Source organism: Lingula anatina, chromosome 4 (assembly GCF_051362555.1).
Source record: "Lingula anatina isolate TDL-2025a chromosome 4, LinAna3.0, whole genome shotgun sequence".
NCBI classification, from domain to species: domain Eukaryota; kingdom Metazoa; phylum Brachiopoda; class Lingulata; order Lingulida; family Lingulidae; genus Lingula; species Lingula anatina.
This window is the reverse complement of record NC_141770.1, coordinates 15,126,953-15,152,325: the sequence shown is the minus strand read 5'-3', so window position 1 is coordinate 15,152,325 and position 25,373 is coordinate 15,126,953. Positions and strand designations below refer to the sequence as shown.

General features: G+C 34.8%; 4 protein-coding genes and 1 non-coding gene across 5 annotated transcripts in view; 3 read left to right on the top strand and 2 right to left on the bottom strand.

Annotated features, from left to right (window-relative positions):
* Positions 1-134: 134 nt before the first annotated feature.
* LOC106178463 (serine/threonine-protein kinase PRP4 homolog) lies at positions 135-12,483 on the bottom strand. The gene is made up of 14 exons (XM_087012115.1): positions 12,231-12,483; positions 10,272-11,303; positions 9,501-9,620; positions 8,743-8,898; positions 8,347-8,434; positions 7,727-7,982; positions 7,176-7,294; positions 6,787-6,874; positions 3,886-4,033; positions 3,232-3,369; positions 2,819-2,972; positions 2,409-2,523; positions 1,748-1,986; positions 135-1,384 (listed from the first exon to the last, which is right to left on the bottom strand). Exons 1-14 carry the CDS (start codon positions 12,299-12,301, stop codon positions 1,181-1,183), a joined length of 2,928 nt encoding a protein of 975 aa, XP_086868241.1. The 5' UTR covers positions 12,302-12,483; the 3' UTR covers positions 135-1,180.
* The window catches only part of LOC147762345 (RNA helicase MOV-10-like), a 156,082-nt gene continuing 136,225 nt past the window's right edge, over positions 5,517-25,373 (top strand). The window contains exon 1 of the mRNA XM_087012116.1: positions 5,517-6,416. The gene's annotated coding sequence lies outside the window, so the exon portion shown is untranslated. The remainder of the gene's footprint in view (positions 6,417-25,373) is intronic.
* Positions 11,856-11,927, bottom strand: Trnah-gug (transfer RNA histidin (anticodon GUG)). The gene has a single exon. It is a non-coding gene; the product is annotated as a tRNA-His (tRNA).
* Positions 12,569-16,168, top strand: LOC106178447 (uncharacterized). Its single transcript, XM_013561633.2, has 4 exons — positions 12,569-12,756; positions 14,806-14,861; positions 15,158-15,330; positions 15,918-16,168. Exons 1-4 carry the CDS (start codon positions 12,723-12,725, stop codon positions 16,003-16,005), a joined length of 351 nt encoding a protein of 116 aa, XP_013417087.1. The 5' UTR covers positions 12,569-12,722; the 3' UTR covers positions 16,006-16,168.
* Positions 18,695-25,081, top strand: LOC106178512 (gamma-aminobutyric acid receptor-associated protein-like 2). The gene is made up of 4 exons (XM_013561723.2): positions 18,695-18,881; positions 20,230-20,285; positions 20,957-21,129; positions 24,168-25,081. Exons 1-4 carry the CDS (start codon positions 18,749-18,751, stop codon positions 24,253-24,255), a joined length of 450 nt encoding a protein of 149 aa, XP_013417177.2. The 5' UTR covers positions 18,695-18,748; the 3' UTR covers positions 24,256-25,081.

Here is a 25,373-nt window from a genome sequence, read left to right as displayed (position 1 = left end):
ACTAGTAGCGTACCTGTGAAACAAGAATCGCAGAAGCATTTAAATTGATCTTACAATACAAATCAAACTAAATCAATAACTTGAAAAGATTGGTTGTGTAAAAATCCCTGGATTATCATTTCTTTTTTTAAAAAAAAAAGGAGATTTAACATTGACATTGCTGGTAGATGTTAATGGATTACTAAAATTTTTAATATTTTTGTACAACAATAAAAAATCAACTTCTTAAGATCTAGGTGCTAAACCCTTAAACTTTTTCTTAACAATTTTTCTATACTGCAAAACATTTTTCAGGTCATTCATTGTCAGGATGAAACTTGACACTGCAACATAGAAAACGCAAGAAGTTGATTTTTTATGTTGAAGACAGCACAAAAACTTATAAACTTTTTCCTGAACCATTAAGTTTATTTAAACAGATGGGAAATAAATCATTACATTTCATAGACTACAATTACTTTAATCTGTTTCTAACTGACTAAACAACCAAGCTTTCCAAGTATTACAACATGTGAAGTACATCAATCATAAAATGGTAACATAACAAATAAAATGTAAAAATAAATGGCCATTGAGGAAGTCTCAACTCCTTCTGTGACCCCATCAAATTCGAGTCATCCTGCCAGCTTTTCTTGCTTGCAGCACCCTCTATCAACACAGCATGAAATTGTCAAAGAAGGAATGGACAACTTTAAGTCAGATTACTATCATGGTGACAATGTATGCACAGTTCAAGATCTGTATCCCATTTTGAATAGACCTGATAAACTTTTGATCTCCTACGGCTACTTCATGGTCAGAGAACCTGAAAAATGCATACATCTCACACATCAATGTTTTACACAAAAATACAATAATGAAATGTCTATCTTCTCATCATACAAATATAATTCTTTGTCTTATAAGAGTCAAAGACCTCCATCAGCTGGTCCATTGTTTTGAGGCAATAGTTTCAGCACTTGTGTATTTTCAGATTTTAAACGTCTGCACTTTGTTCAAAATGCTTTCACTCAATCATAGAAGAGGAAAGAAAACCTCATTCCGTTCTTTGTATTGTCATAATGCATTTCAACCAATAAGTCAGAACAAAAACTTCCTAATTTTTGATCAGTACAACCTTTATCACCAATCAAACCTGATTCCAGTTGTCATAATATTATCTCTGGCTCTCTCAAGATGATCAAATCTTCTCCTGGATGAATGGGTGTGTTAATGCGTGGTTGATGCTGATCCGTTTCGCTGGATCCAACATGAGCATTTTCTCCAGAAGATCCTTGAGTTGAGTCACTTTCCTCATCTGGTCCTCAGGAAGTCGTTGATAGCCAATCAGCTCAGCGAGAAGGTCGCGGCTGGGGCTGACATTGCCGAGGACAGTTACTTTTTCCTAGAATACATCATACATAATATTTTCCTGCTGTGAACGCATTATGAGGGGCGTGGGGGAGGGGGGAGTCAAGCCATTGGTGCCAATAAGTAGAGGTATTCAGGACTGTCCTATCCCGTTAATTTAAATCTAGGGGACATACTTTAATTATTTTTTACTGAAACATAACATATACAGTACACATCTCACATATCATCTTTTTTAATACGATCTTCGATCGATGAAATCTTGATTTTTAAATGTTTTTGTTTCTGTGTTGGTCAAATGTTGTCAAAAATGCTTCAAAATTGCAGAGGCAAGCAGAGAGAGAGAGAGAGAGACTAAGGATGGAACAAAATTTTTAAAATGACATGTAACTCTTACCCTCTGTGTCACCTTATCGACCTCATGATACATAAAATTATAAGTGCTATCAAAATGGTTGTCCTTGAACATTCCCTTGCGTATCACCCTGTTGGGCATCTTCCCCTTGATGTCCATCATCAGTTTCAGCATCTCATTGTTGGTCTTCCCAGGGAACATGATCTTCCCAGTGTACAGCTCAAACAGGGTGGTCCCCACTGACCACAGGTCAAGGTTGTGGTCATAGCCCATACCCAGGACTGAAAGTGACCACAGATAACTTCAGCACAAAGGTCATCAGAGAAATTTTAAAAAACAGTGAAAGTGATCGCAGATAACGTCAGCTTTAAGCCATCAAAGATGATTTAAACAACAGTGAAAGTGACAACAGATAACTTCAGCACAGTCATCAGAGTTGATTTAAACAAACAGTGACCACACAAGTGGTGTGCCCTGACCTCCACTGAAAAAGCTCTAGGATATGATAAAATTCATCATGTAGGATTGAAGTAATATTTTAAAAGCACACAATGAGAGTTGGGCCTTTGCAAAGAAAATTTTTCATTAAGCTGGGAATGTCAACACTTAATCACCAGAAAATTTCGGAAAAATCACAGTTAAGACCATTCTTCAGTCCTAAGTTATTCAATGATTTAAGCTTCAAAAAAATTTCAATACTCACTGATTTCAGGCGCTCTGTAGAATCGACTGACTAAGTATGGTGTGATATCATTCTCGGAGATGTGGGATGCCGAACCAAAGTCACACAGCTTCAACACTAGTTTGGACTCATTAACCTGGTATTATTAACAATAATAACAACAACAATAATAATATAGTTTCTTTCATGGCTCACTTATGTGCACAAATAATAAATAGTCATTATAATAACTTAATATCAATGCTAGCATCTCTGAATTCAATAAAAATAAAACATGTATTTGAAAATTTACAAGCAGCAAAGCTCACCAAAAACGTTGTCCTTTTTAATTTGCTGCATGTAATATATCTTAATACTGCATTAATAAAAAAAAAAAAAAAAAAAAAACAATTTCAAAGGAAGACACAAATGAGAAAACAAATATATCTCACCAAGATGTTGTCAGGTTTGATATCTGCGTGTAAAATGCTGCATTTCTTCAACAGTTTCAGGGCTAGGAGCAGCTGCTGGCTGTAGGAACGGACGGCTTTAATATGGAGACCTATGTCTTTCCCGTATTTCTTCAACACCTCACGCAGGTTCATGCTAAAAGTTTTTATATTATATTATATTATATTATATTATATTATATTATATAACAACGAAAATGAAAAATATTGGTTGGAAAATATTTCTATAAAATATTTTTGAATCATTCTGAAAATTTTGCACACATAAATTTGAACTTAATGATAAATTTTGTGAGAATAGTGAACATTTTTTTCCCTTTGCAAACTTTTAGCTAAATTTTGCAGTACTTGTCAGAGGCCATAACAAACATGTATTTAGAAGAAAAAAAACTCACTTTAACGATTCAAATACGAGGCAGAGATGTTGCTTGTGGAAGAAATGGCGGTACAGCCGCAGACAGTGAAATTTGTCTTCTGTATCTGCATCATTCAACTTCTTCAGGTACTCCAACTCCTTCAGCCCTGTCTTGTGCCTAGAAAACATATAAAAGTTAATAATAATCAAAAAACCAAAACCTCAACTACAATTACTTTAACATACCACAATTATAAATCCAATAACAGTTAGCATTAACAAGCAACGAGTTATCACCACAACTTATTTACCATCTTTGGCTACTAGACTTATGAAGTCTTATACAGATTTCTTTCGTTTACTCCCCCACTTATAATGAGACCTTATAGTCTAAGTTATCAGTCATCTTTCTTCCTAAAAATCAATCTATTAAAATTAACAGATTATTTAAAAAAAAACACAAAAAGACCTGAATTTGAATACACATTAAATTCCCAATTCAGTAACATTTTCATTTAATCTAAGCAGATAATCATTCTTTGAGCAAAATGGGTCTATTCTTAACTAAGTTTGAATACAGACTAATCCCCAATTCGCCAATATCTTTACTTAGGTAGATTCAAGTTATTTCATTTTCATGAAGTAAAACAGAAGTATTCGTATTTAAAACAGTCCTCCAGAGGGCAGCACTTACATCATTTCATTGTTCCTGATGATCTTGATTGCACACTCATGGTTACCACGTGCCTGGTCGCGTGCACGCACCACGTTACTGAACACGCCCTGTCCCGTGAAGCCATACACCTGGTAGCGTTTGTCCAGCGTCTCACCAATACGTACCCCTGAAAATGGGTCAAGAATGGCGTCACAAAAAGATTCCAAATAATATATAGCTGACAGTACAGGAGGTCTACCAATGACTCCTGATCACTTGTTAAGTTGTTCAAAAATTAGTGAAAAACAACTATACGGTAAAGTCTTGAAAATTTCGTCGCTTAAAAATTAATTAATATTTTTAATTGTGTAAATCCGACTAATTTTTCAAAATTACCTCTCCCCGACTCCTGGGTATGACGAAATTTTCAAAAATCCGGTCTTTGGGCTTTTATCCTTAGCGACTGTTATCTTTGACCCTCCTATATTGTGGGATATTTAAAACTACTTCCTAAGTCGTTTTCTGGTGGTAAATAATAATATATTTATTACTGAATCTCGATTAAGTTAAATTTAACTTACTGTACCCGAAAATGTGTTGAGAATTATCTTCTCGGTAAGAAAAATACCTCCTGATAGAGGAGAAGGATCAAGATAAGCTTAATTGCCTCCTTGCATTATAACCTGGCTGCGACATATTTAAAAAAAATTATGCACTTGGCAACGTTTGTTGCCTGCAGGGCTTTTCCCAGGATTGAATGTCAGGCCTTCTAAAAGTACCATCTGTAACTTCCTAAAAATTTACAGGGAGTTAAAATAATTGCTCCCGCAGACGATCTTCCGCAATTTAAGTTTCTTGAACTTATATGAAAACTGAACGATCTCCCGATGATGATATGAAGATTGCCTTTTCGTCTCGCTCGGATCGCGAACGATCTCCCTCTGACGATCTTACGCGAACAAAGTCCTGGCGATTTATTACGCAAACGATTCTTCGCCGAAGATACATGTATGCCGTGAGCGGGGAAGGGGGGGGGGTTAAAGATGAAATTAAAAATATATATTATTTATAATATTCAAAGGGGAGGGGGGGTTAAAATAATGATCTCCCGCTGACGATCGTTTGCAAACTAAGTTCCTTGTACTAATATGAAAACTGCATTTTATTATTGCTTACATCGCGAACAATCTCCCGACGATGATATGAAAATTGCCTTTACGTCAAGCTAGGATCGCGAACGATCTCCCTCTGATATGATCTAACGCGAACAAAGTCCTGAGGATATTACGCGAACGATTCTCCGCCGAATATATACCGTGAGCGGGGGAGGGGGGGCTGTTTAAAGATAAAATGAAAAAGATATTTTTTAAATCCTAAGTGTGTCTGTGTCTGGGGGGGGGGGGGGGGGGGGGGGGGGAGAGTGAAATAATGATCTCTCGCTGACGGTCTTCCGTTAACGAAGTTCCCTAAATCCCTTGAACTAATATAAAAATTGCATTTCATTCTTGCTTACATCGCAAACGATCCCGCGATGATTATCTTACGCGAACGATTCTCCGCCGAAGATATGCCATGAGCGGGGAAGGGGGGGGGGGTTACGATAAAATGAAAATATATATAAAATATATATATATATTATTTATTAAATATATATATATTATTTATTAAATTCAAAGGGGGGGGGGTTAGAATAGTGATCTCCCGCTGACGATCTTTTGCAAACTAAGTTCCTTGCACTAATTTGAAAATTGCATTTCATTCTTGCTTACATCGCGAACGATCTCCCGATGATGACATGAAAATTGCCTTTTCGTCTCGCTCGGATCGCAAACGATCTCCCGCTGATGATCTTACGCGAACGGAGTCTGCTATAAATATGAAAATTTTCTTCTTGTCTCGTTTGGATCGCGAACGATCTGTTGACAATATTACGCGAAAGATTCTCTGCTGAAGCTATGAAAATTGCCATCTCGTCCCATTCGCATTGCGAACGATCTCCATGGATGAGCCAGGTAATTGTTAAATGGTCCTAAATTGAACATGGACATGAATAGAAGTGACGGGTACATTTCCCTTCGAGATAATATCTTGATTTTTCATTGTGTCTTCCTCATTTAGGACAGCCGCCGATAACAATAACGGCGTTACAAATGACAAAGCCGCGGCCTGTGACTTTTATTTGCCGGCTTGATAACGCACCTTGAGCCAGGTAATAGTAATGAAACTATTTAGACAAAAGGCCGATGTTCCCGCAATTAAGAACGGGGATTCACATCTTAACCACTTATATTGTGAGTAACCGCTCGCAGGGGCGCACTATTGTTCCTATCTCCCATTGAGAGTGTTATCGGCAATGATATCCTGATCGTATCATTGTCTTGAATCAACTGACGCATTACCTTCATGTTTGAGCTGGACAACGCGGCCATATTTGGTGACGAACTTTTCAAAAATTATTGAGTACCTCATTTTCAAGGTCGACGAAGTTTTCAAGGGGAAAAAAATTACCTCGGCGGAAAATCGTCTGTCGACGAAATTTTCAAGAACGACGAAATTTTCAAGACTTTACCGTAGTGTTAGATGAGTAAAAAAGAAAAGGTGAAAGGGAGCTTTTCTGTTCACTTTTTCAGATTCTTTTCTTCCTTTCTTTACTTTCTTCTTCAATGAATTAAGTATGATAGTTTTTCTGTTTACTTTTTCAGTTTTTCTTTCTTCGTTAATTCAATGAATTAAATATCATGAATTCCACAAATTGGATGGATTAGACCAAAATGTAAGATGCAGTGACTGTTTCTTGATCTACAAGCACACATATCCTTACAGCTTTAGGGCCAGTGCACTAAAACTAGGTGATGTTTGAACGGCCTCTCAATTGAACAACTGCCTAGGACGGGGAAAACAAATTAAGTTCAGAACACCAAAACAGAAGAAATTCCTTACTGTAATATCCCTCAGCATCGTCCCAGTTGTCAGTCAGAGACGGGTTATCGTTGCCAATACCAGACACCTGCCGCATCAGGTTGGGGCTCTGAAAGAAGGAAATTTGCATTAGTTCCTGGTCTTCTTTATTTGCTTTGAGTCTTAAAAACTGCACTTGTAGTTACAGTTCTAGTTTCATCAAATTCCAGTAAATCAATGAAGCCAAGTTTCCACACAGCCACATGTAGAACTTTGATGGGTTAGTGTTCTGGCAACTCGACTAATATGTGTGTGTGTGAACACTTGTACAATATGCCTAAAAAGTCTTATGCAAGTGATTTTTAGCAATTTGTAAAAAATAAGGCTTCAACCAATTTAAGCAATAACATAGAGACAGATATTTTACTCACATTGTAGTCCTCGTTGCTAAATATGTCCTCCTCTGAGAACATATCCAAGCCATTTGAAAATTTCTTTTTGTTATCTTCTTTTTCTTTTTCTGTCTCAAACTTGGATTTTTCTGGAGTATCTAAGGTAAAGAAAAAAATTAGAATATTATGATATATTCTGAGTGACGAAATAACAAAGGCCATAAACAATAAATAAAAAATTCACAATGCCTTTTTAAATATTTCTCTTCCTAGCAAAAATTAATAAGCTGTAAACAGTTATGCATTCAAACTTACAATAATACATTCTTCAAACATCAGCTATTAACAAGAGGATAGCAGTGTAGATGAAATGAAGGTGGGGGGGGGGGGTTACTTCTAAGTGGAGGCCATGGCTACTATAATACCTTTAACACTAACCACATTCACTGACGAAGATGTTTTGTCAGACAATGAAGAATTGGAGTGATTTTTAGCTGTCGTGTGAAGAATTCCTCATTATAACCTTCATATCTGTATCTGACCTATTATCAGCATCACATCTAATATAAACACAGACTACCAATATTCACCTCCGTTCTCTTCAGTTTTCTCCTTATAGCTGGTCATCTGCCTCAGCTTCTCGTTAATGGACTCCTCAAAGTCATTAGACGAGAGGATCATCCTAGCGTATTCTGCAGCATCGTCAGCTGCCTGGTCTGCTACGTCACTGACATCACTGTCAGGGGAGGCTATTCCGCTGGGCATCTGAGAGTCGGAGTCAGCTCTGCTTTCCTCACCAGGTGGCAGTGAGGCAATGTCACGGCTGTCTTCCTGGGTCTGGAGTTGCTGGAATTACAATTCAATTTCGATTTGAACCATGAAAATACAATGAAATAAATTAATGACTACAAACCTGTCATCACTGACTATTGGTCCACAATATGCAATTTACATCCTTGCATATTATATAAATAAAAGTTAGATTTAAAATTGAACAGATAGATGAAAATAGATAAAGAAAGATCAAACAGATTTACATTAATCTTAAAAACATTTTGTTGACTTGTGCCTTAATCTTTTCATGTGGTTTTGCTGAAATATGTTATATACTCATTTTTTAACATAAAATAGAAAATTTACAATCCTGCTTCATTTTCATATAAATTATTAAATGGTAAATGCCTGAATTTTTTTTTTATATAGTACTAACCAAGAGCAGTTTCTCGCGTTCCATCCTCCGCCTCTGTATAATCTTTTCCTCATCTTCATCATCTGAAATCTCAATGTCCTCAATAATTCTGAAATAAAAAAAAGGTTTACCTGATAGGAAGAATTTAAAACAAGCAACACTTTGCTCAATCCAGGAAATAAACTTATAAAATCTTTATTCTGAATTTAATCAATGATGAACCTGTCTCTAAATATTTTACACAATTTGTAGCATAATTAGAATGTGCTTCATGGCTTGACAAAAATTGACTTGGAGCAATATCATTACTATTTTTATTGCATTCACTAATGTTCCTGTTTTTCTGAAGTTAAGTTTTTTTTTATCCAATGTTACATTCACCAGAAAGGAGAAAATGACGATTGTGAAGAAACTTACTCTTCTTCTGAGGACTCTTTGTCCTGCAGTGCCAAACCCTCGGACAAGCTGCCCTTGAACTTGTCTTCTGCACTTGGGGTGTGACTTCTGCGACGGTTCCTGTCACGTGACCTGCTGCGATGGCCTGCACGGTCTCTAGCACCTCTTCTGGGAGATCTGAAAAATATAAACACATGTTAATAAACTGGTTCATCTAATGGAGAAGAAATGTGTATTTGAACTATTTAGATTTTTTTACAGTTAAAGCTTAGAAAATATAATTCAGTTACAAATTCAGAACTGGCACAAGTAATATCTTAATATTATATAACACGTCTGGGCAGACAATTTGCTAAGAGTCATTTTGCTGCAATGGTCAGTTTTATCAAATAATGTATGTTAAATATTCATAACATATAATCTTCTGAACCAGGTGACACATAATTTCATCAGTTATTTTCAAAGTTTCAGTGATACTTTCTCTGAACAGCTCAACTTTCCGAGCTGTAGTATCAAAGTACCTACCGGGGACCTTTTTTGGGGAAAGAGCCTACAGTTTGATGACTTTAAGGAATCCATTAATAGTGAAGTGCTCTCTCCCCACCCCTCCTCTAAATTACCTCTTTTTCAAATGGCAAATAGAAATCAGGGAGAGTGATTCTATTCGCTGAGATTTCTACTCTATCTATAACCTCATTCCCAAAAAGGAAGTGTCTTGTCTGAGAAAACAGCTTAGTATTCAACTAATGTTTGAAGAAACTTGACGATAATTTTCTCACCTCTCTCCCCTCTCTGCCAGCCATCTCTCTCTGGACCTCTCCCTGGCTTCTCGGCTCCTCTCCACCCCTCTCCTGGGCCTCTCCCACTCTGCCTCACGTTCCTTCTCAGACAGCTCTTTCCTGGAATACAATATAGTTGAATAAAACTAGAGATAAAAATGGATCTCAAAAAAAAAAAAAAAAAAAAAATCAGAAAATGCAAGTGTTGAAGAGGGGGGAGGGGTCATACAAATAACACCCAGATATCTGAATTTACCGATTAATCTGAAAGATCTTCATCTCCCATAAATTCAATAACTTTGTAAACACCATCTGACAGTCAATTTGGACTGTGCATGCACAATCTTTGAAATCTTATTTCTGGGGTAAGGGGTTGCTCAAGGCAGGAATCCACCAACAATTTTTGGATCTTACTTAAAAAAATCCATCTTCCTCTGTCAAAGAACAAACCCTTCAAATTTGATAATGTATTGATGACTTTATCATAAGCTAGCCTGACTAAGCTCATAAAATAAATGACTTCTGTTTAGTGCTGGCAAAGTTTCCGCATGTTTGGCCTTGATTATTGTGGGTTTTGAAGCAAGACTATTCATAAAAGATGGGTTTGAAAATAAAAGACAGGTAAATTTCACACACATTTTGTGGTGGCCAAATCAGATTTCCCCACAAGACTTTCCTTACCAGAGGTGTTAGAATACAAAGGACTGGCATATTTTCAATTCCACAGTACACATTTGATTTTCTCTTAATTTCTATTCTATGAAGACTCACCTGTCGCGTCTGTCTGGTGACCTCTCCCTGCGGCCTCTGACCTCAGTTGAATTGGACCTTCGTCTTGACTCTCTTCTATCAGGTGTATTGGACCTTCTTCTCGACTCTCTTCTATCAGGTGACTTAGTCCGCTCTGATGGCCTGTCTCGCCTGCTGTTGGGCGACTTGCTCCTATGGCGCGGCGGTGTCTTACTTTTCCTTCTGACTGGTGAGCGACTTTTCTTCCGTGAAGGGGATTTTTCCTCCTTGAATTCCCTGAATTTTCTCTCTTTGGACTTGCTTCGTTTCCCTCTGGATCCACTCCTCCTTTCTTTCGATCTACTTATTTGTCTCTCTTTCTCTCTTGATCTACTTCGTCTTTTTTCCTTCGATCTACTTCGCTTTCTATCTCTAGATCTACTGCGTTTTCTGTCCCTGGATCGACTTCTTTTCTTTTTGTCCCTGTTTTTATCTCGCCTTGCTTTGGAGGACGGTTGGTCAAATTCACCTTCTTCAATGTCATTATTGGTGTCATTATCATTGGATACACTTTTGGCATGAGCATGACTGGTCTCACTTTTTTGGTCCTCATCATTTTCTGGCTGGTTTCTTGCAGCCAAAAGGCGTTCCTCGAGGAGTCTGTGAACATGTTCCTCATGGTCCACCTCACCTTCTTCCTCACTGAGGTAGCCTGATGCTATCAGAGACATAGCACTGACCTTTTCAGGGTCACCATGACTTTGACCTTTGACATCTGACTCACTTAATGAATCTCCATTTTGTAGAGACTGTGCCTCCAATTCTGCCCTGAGATCTGCCTTTACTCTTTCTAAGTCATCGATTGGGTTTTCTTCCAACTTTTTCCTTTTCTTCCTCCTGGAATCGGCTTCTTCGTCATTGGTCTTCTCATGCTTGTTCTTTTTGTGTTTGTGTTTTTTATGCTTCTTGTGCTTGTGTTTGTGTTTATGCTTTTTCTTCTCCTTGTGTTTGCTGCTGTGGGACTGGCTTCTTGAAGTTTTGTCTTCTTCATCTCCAGAAGAACTTCCACTGTCACTGAAAAGTAACAAATAAGATATAAACCCTAACAATCAATATACTAATTTCTCCATATCAAAGTTAGATAATTTGCACCAATAGACAGAATGAATGTTGCATCAAACAGAATTTTGTGCCTTTATATACTTATCACAACACTCATTCTACACCAGTTTTAGTACTTATGCAGTATGCCCCCCCCCCCCTTTACTTATATACATAATGTCTCTGCTATTCAAATAAATTAGTTTTTCATTTTTCCCCTGATTTTTCAGTTTTCAATTCCTTATATTATTTTTATGTTGTTTATTTTGGACAATAAAGACCAAAGTTGAGGCATATGTACCCAAGGGATGGGTTCCTGGGGATAAGCTACCCTTGACAAAGCAATTAAGTAACAGAGGCTATGACTCCCCACTGACACCATCTATTATGATTTTTCTTAAATTAAGGTAACTTTTTAAATAGATTTAAAAAATATATCACAAACTTAGTTATTTTAAACAAAAAGAAAAGAATCTTTAAAAAAAAAAAGGTAAGCCCACATGCCGTAACACAGCTTCACAGCTATGCCGTGACCAGGATTCGAACCTGGGTTGTCTCGGCCACAACGAGAAGTACTAACCACTATACGATCACGGCTGGTACTGCGGGCTGAATAACACAGTGCCAAATATTGTACTCAAATCCAAATGATGCCGAAAAGAGTTTCCTATATCCATTACTACCAGCTGTATTTAATAAATATATGTGTCTATTAAAACCTAAATGGTAAATTATTTCACAATGATTTTAATTTTTAAAAATCGATATCCGTAAAGCTTCAAAATATTTCAACAGTTCGATTTGATGTGCTGTCTAACAAAAACCACGCAATCCAGTGGTTTTAGTAATTTGTCACTGTGTTCTCTGTACATTCCTTATATAAACCTATATATTACATACCTTAAAACATCTTCGTTAAGCTTATAATCCACAAGTGATTGAGCGCTTGGTAGTCTTGAATCGGTCGCCATTGTAGAGGTCACCGTGTGCCTTTCCGTAAACCAACTTTACCGATCTCAGATTTTAGTTAAATTTTTATTTAACCTTAATTTCTCAATAAATCATCTATATTTCATTTGCAAATTTTACTTAGAATAAAATATTAGCAAGTTATATCAAAAACGTTTTGTTTAAAGAAATATTTGATGGGGAAATAACGTTGAAAGCACGTTTTTGTTTCTGTTCATCGATTACACATGCCTAACTCACGAGATTTTTCGTGATCATGACGTCGAACGATGCGGATGACGTTGTAGTGGATGACCTGGGTTGACCCAATTTGACCGGTCTGTAGTCAGCTATTTTTTCTGAAATCACTGCAGCGTGACAGGGAAGGTCGATGGTACACATTCTTGTTCGGATCTACGAAGTTATACTGGATTACACCATAAAATGAAGTTCACGTTTAAGGAAGAGAACACATTTGGTAAGTTAATTGAAAAGGAAACCCTGTTTAAAACGGAAAGGTCAACTTTGGGGTGGGAATTCCCCCTTGTTTGTTTAACAAGATTTGCGAGTACATGTAATAAACTAATAAATGAATAAAATACAGTTTCTGTTGAAACATTTCATTTGTAGGATTTGTCGGTTATTTGCTTTGGTATCATTGTACGTACTAGATCATTAATTTTTCACAGAGTTCAGAATTTTAAACTTATTTATTTATTTATTTATTTATTTATTTATTTATTTATTTATTTATTTTAAAAGCAGTTATGGCTAAATTTTACTTATAATTTTAAGGAAATATTAGAATCGCTGAATTACCTTTTTAAGATTTACCTTTTTAAAATTTACCTAGAATTAATTTAGAAGATTTTTAGGGCCTATATATATATATATAGTGTTCTCTTCCTTATATATATATATATATATATATATATATATATATATATATATATAAATGATCTTTGTTGCAGTATATTTTATATGAGCTGGTAATCAGAAATTCAGGGCAGATTCCGAATAATGATTTCTCACGGTTCTGTCACACCCAGAAGCCATCATTCATTTTAAAGGTCAATTGTGACATGCAAAATGTATAATTTTTTCTGTGCTCTAAAATATGGCACAAAGAATTAAGTGCTGCAGGGTATTTACTTAAAAGGATAACAACTGTTCATTTTGGCCAAAAAAGGAATTTTTCTGTGGTAAAGGAAAATTTTCACATACTTACCAATGGTTAATGAATCCATTTCAAAGTTAGTCCCTGTTTTTTTATTATTTTTTTTCTAATTTTTTCTAAATATAATAATCTCGAGCTATTATTACACAAAAAAAAAAAAAAAAGAACAAGGTGGACTTACTTTGAATTTAGATGAAAAGGGGGGGGGGGGTTGAGACAGATCAGTTGGAAAATGCGCCTCTTTATGTCTTTGGATTGAAGTTAATATGACAGTTCTGATGACAAGCTTGATTTTAGAATAACTCTTCTTACTCAAGAAAAAAGGGGAAAAATAGTGTGTGCAATTTAAGGATATTGTCACCCTTCACCCAAAAATTCCTTATTTACTGCCTTACATTCTTTTGGGTTATAGATAAATCTTTAGTGTTCAGTGACTAAATTAATTAATATTTACACATATGCCTCCTCACAGGTGATGTCATAATCATATAAAAAAGGGGAAAAATAGTGTGTGCAATTTAAGGATATTGTCACCCTTCACCCAAAAATTCCTTATTTACTGCCTTACATTCTTTTGGGTTATAGATAAATCTTTAGTGTTCAGTGACTAAATTAATTAATATTTACACATATGCCTCCTCACAGGTGATGTCATAATCACGATTTTGAAGTTAAAACTGAAAAATTGGTTTTTCAAATTTCTTTTTTACCTGAACTCCCACCATCACCGTTTCATTGCTGATTTAATGACAATATTTAGAACTCCAAAACCCTGTCTTAGTTCAGATTTTATCGTTCAAAAATAATGCCCTTGTTTAATGAAAATGTATAATGAGGGGCTCATAACTCCATAACAAAAAAATTTTAACCAAAATGATGGCAGGGGATTGTAGTCTTTTATCTCATGGACAACTCTGCCAAATTTCATGATAAAATCTTGTTCAGGGATGAAGTTATGCCCCATACCGATTGCTCTCTCACCTCAATAGAAAGGTGTTAAATTGATGATTAAAGCTTTGAGTTTTCTATGCTTATAGATTGCAATGAAAAAATATAAACACCGATATTTTATATTTTCGAGGGCTTTTTCATTGTTTTAAATTAATCAGCACAAAGATATATGCATTCCTGAATAATTAGATGCAGGTAAAAGCTCATTTTCGGTACATTTGGATGATAGTAAAGGGTTACAATAACCTTGAAAAAATTTTGATTTCCTGACAATGACATGCAGAATATTCAGAAATATTCAGATATTATACAATTAGACATGGTTTTCATGTAAAATTGTTCTGCATTGAAAAAAAAAGTGAATAGTGATGAATTATTGTAAATTATATTTTGTTTCAGAAACCCGTAAATGTGAGTCGGATAAAATACGTTCCAAGTATCCTGATAGAATTCCAGTGAGTGAACTTTCTTGACTTTGGCCTTATTGATGGAAATCAGTGTTTTGGAATCATTAAAAATTACAAGGGCATTTCATTTTGATATTTAGACAAAATACAATGGCAATTTATTGTACAATGGCACATATTTTATGTACAGTAAATGACCAACTTTTTGTGGGCACTCTTTATAACTGTTTATGTTTCTGCACAGTGAGTGAAAATTGCTCCATGATTCTTCTAATGTAAAAAAAAATTATCAACCACAGGCAATAATGTACTGGAAGATTTAAAAACCCTTTTTTTTTTTTCAGGTTGTGGTTCAGAAGGCTCCAAGAAGCAACATCCCAGAGATAGACAAAGAGCAATTTCTTGTCCCCAGTGACCTTTCAGTGGCTCAGTTTATGTATATCATCAGGAAGAGGATTGAGCTTCCTCCCGAGAGGAACCTCTTCCTTTTTGTGAATAAAGTTTTACCAACAACAAGGTGATCATAAATATTAATTAAGTGCTGTGTATCTTTGTTGAGTTTATCTGATTTTTCATTACCTATATATATATATATATATATTTTTTTTTTTATGTACAAACACATATATTTACTGTTTTTTATTGAACCAGTTTATATATAATAAGAAATGTTATTTATGTTGGGTGGTTTAAGAATTCCCTTGTTGAATGAAATGGAGAAATTTTGGTATCCTACAATTAGTTGAAGATGAGTGCTTATAGCAGTCCTCAGCAGTTAATAATTATTGTAAAGGTCTGAAACATGTATTTGTTGTTTTGATAATACACACTACAAGTGTAATACACGTATATTTGCTTTAGGGTCATTTATTTTTATTATCATTTTTACAAGTCTACCAAGAGTATGTAATTTTTTCAGAGACCCACCCTATCCCCTTCAGAGAGCTAGTACAGGATGAAAAATTAAAAAAATGATCATCATAATTTTTTGTTCAAAAGCGTAAAGAGGACATTAACACACGCCCCTTCCCCTTAACATTTCATATGACTTTAAGCAAATGAATGTTAAAACATCTCCTAAAATACATCTTTTGTTTCTTTCAGTGCCACCATGGGAAGTATCTATGAAGAACACAAAGACGAGGATGGCTTCCTTTATGTAGCTTACAGCGGAGAAAACACATTTGGCTGAGACGACGCCCAGTATTCTCCATGGCCTGTTTTTATATGGCACTACACCTAATTGAGCTTGTGCCATCTTATGTAAGCGGCCTGCCACCTTAAATTTTTAGCAATGAGCAAATGTTATTTTTGTAGAAAAAGGAGATATTAAACTTGACCTTTTTTTAACTTGACTATTGTTTTTTTAATCCTTTCAACACATTGCCAACCAAATGCTGCAGCTGACAGTAGACATGCAGTCTCAAAACAGACAGTGAGTTTACCTGTAGTGAGTTTTTTCTAAGTATTTGGGGAGTGGCAGATGTCATTCCGGCAACACTCGATCCTTACAGAATATCACTACAATTAAGATACTCAATTTTGCTTATTAGAACCTTTTACAGTGAGAATTAATGAAGTAATTTTTCTTTAGTCAACAGCTTAATATTGTTTTACCTCCAATATTTCGATGAAGATGTTCTGTTAGATATCGAGAGATTGGAAATAAAACTGAAGAAAAGTTACTTCATTCTTATAACATAACACAGCTGATGAAATTCTTCTCAGACTTTTACAGTGAATTTACAGACCTGGTTATCATCAATTTGTGGTAAAGTTTATAATTATAAGAAACCAAATTATAAGGCGCTCAGAAGACTTGACAGTGTCATTTATATCCCCTTAAAAGAAATTTATTAGTACTGGGAAAACAATAATTGAAGGGAATGTTTCAGTTTTTTCCCAAATTAAACTCTTTAGTATGAATTAAGAACCTAAGTGAAATTTATGAAATTTCAGGGAAATCTGACTACCGACCATAATATTACTGCAAATTTTCTTAAAACGTAAATGTTAGCTGCATGAAGGCAAACTTGTTGACTTCCATTTAAAATCATGCTGAGACTCACTTTCCACATAAAATCATATATTTGCTCAATCAACTACAGTATAGGTGAGGCAAAGACAGGGGTACCAGCAGTCAAAAATTCAATGGACATCAGTGCTCCTTGGTTGCAGGAGTGAGTGTGGCTTCGGCATGAACCAAAGGAATGGCAGAGAAGACACCGAGCTGCTGTGCGGGGGAAATTATACAAACTGAAAGCCCTAGGATTTTGAATTGAGTAAAATTTCACACTTATAGCTAGGGTGTTAGAAACAGTGGAATATCTCAGCTAATAACTGAAGCACTTAGACTTGAGGTTTTTGTTTTGAGAAATAAATTTCAAATCATGTGAGAAATATACACTTCAAGTGTATCTAGAGCTGATTTTATGCAAAAAAGTCCGTTTGAAATCCAATTCATGTTTTAACAAGCCTAGAAAGAATAGTTTTCAGTAGCATAATAATCTACAAAATAGAAAATTAAAACATTTTTTCAAAAGTATTTAACTTTAATCATTTTACATGTTCTCATTTCATGAAATTCACAAACTTGAAAGCCATACAGCTAGGTGTGTGTGAGAGAGAAAGAGGAACCAGAGGGAGGGAGATGTAGGAAAGAGTCTGAGCCACTTCCATATTTGCAATACAAAAAAGAAAATAAGACATGATGACAAAACAGCACACATATGATGTTATATCTTCAAGAATACTATAATTTGTTGTCCTATCCAGAGAACCAGTTATGTTTGGTGACAAATACAAAAGGTACACAAAAACAATTCTCTTTTGTTGAAAGCGGGGCAATTTCAGGTTTAACAAAAATATAACTGGAACAATTAATGATCATAACAAATTGTTGCTCAATGTGCCTTTAGAAATTAAGTTTTGTAAACCAACTTTAGAGATGGGTCTTTATTTAAGTCAAAGTGGGTTGGAGGAGAAAAATGCCTTTGATCCAAAAGAGAAAAATTTAATTTTTTCAGAACCCCCCTTCTGGATTGATTGAAAATCCCCCCCCCCCCCCCCCCCCCCACGTGCGTCTCAATAAAAAATAGAAATTATAAAATTGGCCTGTTAAGCAAGTTACAAAAGTGCCTTATGACTTGATTTTTAAAAAAAACTGGATGAAACGTAGAATAATTTTACAAAGAAAAAAATTGAATATAAACATTGTTGATTTTTACCTCTACAGTACATGTAGGTGCTTTATAATAAAACGGGATTAAATACTATACAGTTTGTCCCATTCATTCTTATAAAAGAAAATGAGAAGCGTGAAAAGAAAGTCAAAAAAATATTTGATCACTGCATGGCAAGATTAGTTAATTGATATTTTACATACATACATGTATTCTAGTCACTTTGTATGAGCAATGGTGTATAAATCATAAAATATACCAAAAAAATTGGGTCAATGTCAAACATCCCATACCATATGATACTTCATTTATATTTTGCATGATGAAAAGGTATTGCATGGTATATATAAAAACAGTTTAATTATTATAAATGAAAATTTTAAGGGAAGTTTAAAGAAAATTAAAAGATGAAAAAACTTCAATTCATATATGTAGCCAAAATTACTTTTTTCAAGACCCCTCTTTTCTGTCATTTTCAAATTTCAAGATTTCAAGATTTTTGCTTAAAAATTTCCAGACCCCCCTCCCCATGGCATTTTCACCTCTACTCGCCCCCCCCCCCCTCCGACTTAAACCGTCCCATATCGATCTCAGAAATATCAGTTTATAATTTCTATTACTTCAAATCATCTACATTTTATCATTAGATTTCCATGATTTTAAATATTAAAAAGATTTATCATAAATTGGGGAAGCATGTTTTAATTTCTGTTATCGTTTACACATGCCTGACTCACGAGACTTCTCGTGATCATGACGTCGGACGATGACGTCATAGGGAAGTGTTTACATCTGGTCGAAGGTACAGATTCTTGTTCGGATCTACGAAGTTATATTGAATTACACTATAAAATGAAGTTCAAGTTTAAGGAAGAGAACACATTTGGTAAGTATAAGTTCTTAGAATATGAACATGATAGTGTTATGGATAGTATGGAATGAAGTGAGAAGGAAACCCCGTTTTACACGGAAAAAAAGGGCCAGGTTGGGATGGGAATTCCCCCTTGTTTGTTAACAAGATTTGACAGTGAATCTATGGTGATTGTACAAATTAGATTAATAAATGACCATGATGCTTTCACTCTATTAGAATAGTGTGACAGTATGCATGTGCTGCTATAAATCGTTTAATTGTTTTGGTTATGTTTTGATACATATGAGGAAGTTCTAAAATTTAGACTAAATCGTGATAAAAAAATAAAATGCAGTTTTTGTTGAACCATTTCACTTGTAGAATATGTCATTGACTGGTTTAGTTATCATCGTGCATATTTGATGATTAATGTTTTCCAGATTTCAGAATTGTTCATTTGTAATACAGTACAGCAACATAATGGTTAGATTTAATTAAAAAAATTATATCATTAATATTTATACTTAAATTATATAGTAATCTCACCCTTTTAAGATTAATCTAGAATTACCTAAGATAATATTTTAGGGCATATAACTGAATGACCATTGCTAGGGCCTTTGTATGAGTTGGTATTCTGGCCACAATTCCAAATAACAATTTCCTATATAGGGTTGCATGTTTGTTCTCCTGAGTCCATGCAAAACGAATAGCAGGGAACCTGTTTTTTGCTGTGCTCCAAAAATATGATGCAAAAATGTGTTGACAAGGTATTTTCTAAAGTGCACCCAGTCTGATATTTAATTATTTGGTTATTATTTTATATCATCTGATTCTAGTCCTATTACAGATGTCTGATATATGCTAAGCAAAGCACTTCTTGAATGCTGATGCAAGTATGATCATAATTTTTAAAAAGGTTTTGGAGGCCTCTATGTAAGTGATAAAATGGACATTTTCTCAACTTAGGCAAAATAAAAGAAATTAAGTCATGTACATGTACAAGGTTTTGGTCTATTTGTGGATGAGGTAAATGGTGATTTCTCATTTGAATGGCCAATATGATCAGTCTTGTGATTTAGATGAAAGGGAGGGTGTGTTGATACATCAATTTGAAATGTAGACCTCTGTATGTCTTTGGGTTTTAAGTTAAGAGTTCTGATGACCAATTTGATTTTAGAATATCTTTTCTTACTTGGGAGGTAGGGAGGAGGGAATAAAAATGTGTGCATTTTAATAAGATTTGATTCCCTAACAGTGACATGCAGAATAGTAAGAAATAACTGATTATTTGTACTCTTGATATAATACAATTGTTCATGCTTTTCTTGTCCTGCATGAATGAATGAATAGTGATGAATTATACTAAAATTTTTTTCAGATACCCGTAAATGTGAGTCTGCCAAAATCCGTTCCAAGTATCCTGATAGAATTCCAGTGAGTGAACTTTCTTACCTCAAAATTATGTAGTTTATTGTTTTGGAATAATAAAAAAAAATTTTATAAAAATTTATTTAAAAAAAAACTTGAATAGATATTTAGGAATATATGTTATATATTATGCAACATAAACCAGCTGTAACCTGCATTTGGGTTTGTGTATACCATATATGTTTAACTGTTTTAAACATTATATGTAAAGTGTGAATGTTCTGTTCATCTGTCTGACAAAATAGTGATATTTCAGCCAGCATTTATGTAGTTCAGCATGTTTTTAGAATTAACCTTTTTTGAAAAATCATGAAAGTTATAGCAATTTTCTCATTATCACCAAGATGTACCCCTTTTGAGAAAATAATAATTAACCTGTTCTTGAATTGTAAATGTTTCTTTTAACCATATATATCCAATGAAATATTTGTGAGTATCTTTCTGTTTTATTAGTGGGACTCAAAGGTAATGAATTTAAAGTTAAAGATCAAAAACAGACTTACGGATTATGATTCTGTGAAGTTTTGGTGCGACATACACATACATTGGTGGTTAAATGGAAAATTAATTTTTTGCTACATTTAAAGGGGCTTAATGCTCTTTGTGTCCCTTTAAACTTGGGTCTGTATCCAGAATCAGATTTTAACAGTTTTTCTTCTATCCAACGCTGTTTTCAGGTTGTGGTTGAGAAAGCTCCAAGAAGCAACATTGCAGAGATAGACAAAAGGAAATTTCTTGTCCCAAGTGATATTTCAGTGGCTCAGTTTATGTGGATCATCAGGAAGAGGATTCAGCTTCCACCTGAGAGGGCACTCTTCCTTTTTGTAGGAAAAGTTTTACCAACATCAAGGTGACCATTCTTTTTTAATTTATTTACATTCTTCAAGCATAAGTTGCTCTTTATCCGATCTTTATTTTCATTGACTTCCTTATGCTTGTACGATATAAAGCTCAAACAATTGTGATTGTTGTTGGTTGGTTCAAGAGTCATGAATTGATAAAAAAGGGGGGGGGGAAGATACAGAGGTGGTGATAAGCACAGTAGTTGAAGTAAATAGAGTTCAGTCCCATGTAACCATAGTCTTGTCCATGTCTGATAGTGATCAGTATATTGCCTTGTAGCACCTGAGTTCTCAGGTGAAGTAGCTGTAAGGTATAGGTGACATGATCTTTGTCCCTGATCTTAAGGTGAAAACAGGTGACAGTCTTAAATCTTTGTTAGATGCTTGCTTGGTCTTTTGGTTTTTACCCTTTGTGCCGGCATTGTCTTGGTCAATATCACTTTTCTGAGGTCTGCAAAGCAACATACTGTCCTCACCCCAATCCTATAATTGTATAAAACCGCTATATCAGATTATGTATGTTATTTTGATCATTCGAAAAAATACACCCAGATCTAAGCTAACAAAAATTGTATTACATATATATATGATGTTGCAATCTGAATAGAGGAGGTATGTGTACAACACACAGAACATGCGTAGACTTACGGCCGGTTCCCAATGAAACTATCAGTCTACATAGATCGATCCAATTCCTTGGGGACTCTCGCTGAGTGCAATCTTATTAACAGATTAACAATAATGGCATTGGTTATGTTGGAAACAAGAGGGGGAATGTAAATCTGTTGATCTTATTGCTTTCAGCTAAAGTCCATGCAGAGTTGGATCTATCAATGTAAAGTGATAGTTTCAGTGGGAATTAGCCTGTAGTGTACAAGAGCAGGTGTACAACACCCTGTGTTTTATTACTACATGTCTACTCTACACGGAGTTGGATGGATCTATGCAAAGCAATAGCTTCAGTAGTGGGAATTAGCCCTTAGTATATGAGAGTATGTGTACAACACCCTGTGTTTTATTACTATATGTAGAGTAGGTCACACTTAACGGGGACACACACTGGTATATGAATACACCTGATAATTATAAGTTATCAGATCAGACCACACAGTACAGCAAGAAATATCAGATGTATTTGTCAGTAACATAGAAGAGACATGCACTTAAAACAATACAGTACAAGAGAACTCTTTTTTATTGCAGAAATACAACCACAGTATTATCAATGTGTACAGATTGTATCACTTGATAACCAATAAATCATGTGTTGTTGATATGTTTCTGATGTTTTCGTATTTATAAAATTGCTTTATGTACATAAGTGTTGGTAAATAAACCAAAGTGCCAACTGGTACACCTTGAAAGAAACTGGACATCCAAGCATATATATATATCTATATATATATAATATTGCCAAATCTCACATGACTTTGAGAGAGAGAGAGAGAGACAGAGAGAGAGAGAAATATAAAACATCCAGACTTTAGTGAAAAAGTTAAGTACTAGTAGTGTTATAGTTCTAATGTTTCTTTCAGTAGCTGCAATAGATTAGAGTGTACTCTTCCAGTAATTTGTCATCAAATTCAGACAAATTTAGTCAAAATAAAATTTAAACAATATTTTGTCAGTGAAACTTGCAATTTTGATTCACAAGTTTTGAAAAGTTACTTTGTAGTTTGCTTTGTATCAGAAGGCTTTGTTTTCATTAGGGTCTAAAAATGCTACATCTTTAAAAAGGTAACATATTGGAGTGTGCTTGAAAAATTTAGTAAATTACTTCGCAGTATATCACTGTGCTTGGTCAGGTATGGTTTGAAAATAGATCGGTAAAGTTGATGACAGAGTGGCTGCAGTAGGAAAGGGAAGAAGGGAGAGGTTATTATCTTGATAGATGCACACTTGCATGGAGATCAGGTCTTGGCAATGAGCCAGTTAGCCTCCCTGGACATATATTATGTCTGACAGCCAAAGTTAATACACATGTAGTGGTCCACTGGTGAAGGTGAATGCCCAGAGACAAATCTTGGGGTCACAGTCCAAAGTTTTATCTTGTCTCAGTTTGTTTGTTTGGACTGAGAAGCAAGGCTGATCTCGGCAGTCAGTAGGATATGGAAATAGAACCCAATGGTGATAAGAGTGCGACATATCATAGGTGTAACAGCCTGGGGTGTTTTCAGATCAAAAACAGACCTAAGCTTTAAGTCAAAAAAGTTCAAGACAAGTGTATAGCAGTCCACAGAAGTTGAAAGGGATAACAACTCTTCATGAGATTCAAAATCCCACAATAAATACATTGTAAACAACACATAGAGATACAATAGTTATTCCAATTATTCCGAAATCTGTGCATGCCAGTGGACCAGCTGCACCTTCATAGATGGCTTCCCCCATAATAATCTCTAAAGAGATTATTACAATAAAAACACCTAAAAAAATGATCGACTAACTTTGAATGTGGGAACAGATTCATAAACCATTGGAAAGCCTGGGAAAATGGCATTTACCACTGGAAAATACATTTTATGTCACTTTTCCCTCCAAACTGAAAAGTTGTTATCCCTTTAACAGAGTACTGGTCTGAAAAAATCAGCAATGACTTTTTGTTATGATATACAGGTGTAATATTCTTTTTAAAAGGAATTATCTTGTTTATCAGTTTAGATTGATTTTAAGCTAGCATTCTTTATTTTATAAAGCAGACCTAGTTCATATTCATCATGTAAGAAATATTAAGAGCTTTTATATATATATATATATATATATATATATATATATATATATATATATATATGCCTTTCATATAGATTTAAGGAATGATTGAAATTATTTCTGTCATATTGAAATTGTGCAACTGTATGTAGATTTGCTTTCATTGTTTTTGGGAATGAGAAGAATATCACATAAACTATAATCAGAATTACCTTTGGTGAAGTTGTGTTAAAATTATTGATGTTGCATGCATATCTGTTTTATGTGACATTTTATAAGCCTTTTCAAGCAAATGAATGTTCAAACACCTCCTAAATGTGTCTGTTGTTTCTTTCAGTGCCAGCATGGGAAGTATTTTTGAAGAACACAAGGATGAAGATGGCTTCCTTTACGTAGCATACAGCGGAGAAAACACATTTGGCTGAGACTAGTCAATGGCATACACGGACTTGCAGGCTGGATCCTGTACTAACTGTATTCACAGGAAGACTACTGGATTTTATGGCTCACAGATGACCAAACTTGGCAGTGATTATGGACAAATCGGGGAAGGTGGTTACCTTCTCCGTACTGTGCAGTTACATGACACAGTTTTTTTTTTTTTTTTTCCTTGATTGTTTGTACTGTCAATAAGTGTATTTTGCCAGAGATTTCTTATAAATTATGCTTGGTTAGCTAGGGAAGAAACATGTGCAACATGATTGGTTATGTGGATATTAAGGAATCATTATATCAGCCAGTGATGACCAAATCTGATTTTAAACTGACCAATCAGGAGATTAACAGGATTTTTAATTCAAGCGGGGACATTCCGTGAATTTATTTGCTCATCATATATCAAGATGGTGTATTAACTCAGAGGATCAAAGAGATTGGGATTTTATACCCAGTTTCGGGCAGCAAATCTACCTACTAGTACAGTACAGTAAAAGCTTTGCAGAGATAATTATTATTGAAGAACTGGTAATTCTTTTAGTTTTGCTGTCTCTGTTCTGCAATGGGATGTATTTTAAAAAATTTGAAGATAATCATAACAATTTATCCTAAGAGACCTTTCCTTTTAAAGTATTTATGTTAAAGTGAAAATCTGTGGAATATAAGCATTTGCAAGTGTAGTATTCCTTTGTTGCATTTTAAAGTTGAAGCCCAGGAAAAACCATATGTATTGTGACACAGTACAACACTACTGTGTCATTATCATGTATTGTATGCTTGTGCAACTGCAAATATACGTAATGTGTTACAAAAGTAGTTACATGTAGTTATGTGTTATAAATCTAGTTTGTTAATGTTGACCTTATGTGAAAATAATGACAAAATTTTGTATGTGTTGACCTGATATGAAAATAATGACAAAGCGTTGTGTTTACCTCATTTGAAAATAATGATAAAAAATTGGTGTACATTTTGTGAACATGATAAAATTCCGTTTGTGTTGATCCTATGTAAAATCAATGAGAAACAACGCCACTTCTTAATATTACTTTAGTGTGTCTTTCTTCATACCAGACAATAGAAGAAAATGAAAGTGTCATCCATTCGT

Excerpts from the sequence above, each read along its gene's own strand:
- LOC106178447 (XM_013561633.2), top strand. The coding sequence starts at position 12,723 with ATGAAGTTCACGTTTAAGGAAGAGAACACATTTG. Across the intron at positions 12,757-14,805 it reads TAAGGAAGAGAACACATTTG|AAACCCGTAAATGTGAGTCG; the intron begins GTAAGTTAATTG and ends ATTTTGTTTCAG. Across the intron at positions 15,331-15,917 it reads AAAGTTTTACCAACAACAAG|TGCCACCATGGGAAGTATCT; the intron begins GTGATCATAAAT and ends TGTTTCTTTCAG.
- LOC106178512 (XM_013561723.2), top strand. The coding sequence starts at position 18,749 with ATGACGTCGGACGATGACGTCATAGGGAAGTGTTTACATCTGGTCGAA. Across the intron at positions 18,882-20,229 it reads TAAGGAAGAGAACACATTTG|ATACCCGTAAATGTGAGTCT; the intron begins GTAAGTATAAGT and ends AATTTTTTTCAG. Across the intron at positions 21,130-24,167 it reads AAAGTTTTACCAACATCAAG|TGCCAGCATGGGAAGTATTT; the intron begins GTGACCATTCTT and ends TGTTTCTTTCAG.
- LOC106178463 (XM_087012115.1), bottom strand. The coding sequence starts at position 12,301 with ATGGCGACCGATTCAAGACTACCAAGCGCTCAATCACTTGTGGATTAT. Across the intron at positions 2,973-3,231 it reads CTCGTATTTGAATCGTTAAA|CATGAACCTGCGTGAGGTGT; the intron begins GTGAGTTTTTTT and ends AAAAACTTTTAG. Across the intron at positions 2,524-2,818 it reads TCAAACCTGACAACATCTTG|GTTAATGAGTCCAAACTAGT; the intron begins GTGAGATATATT and ends TAATAATACCAG.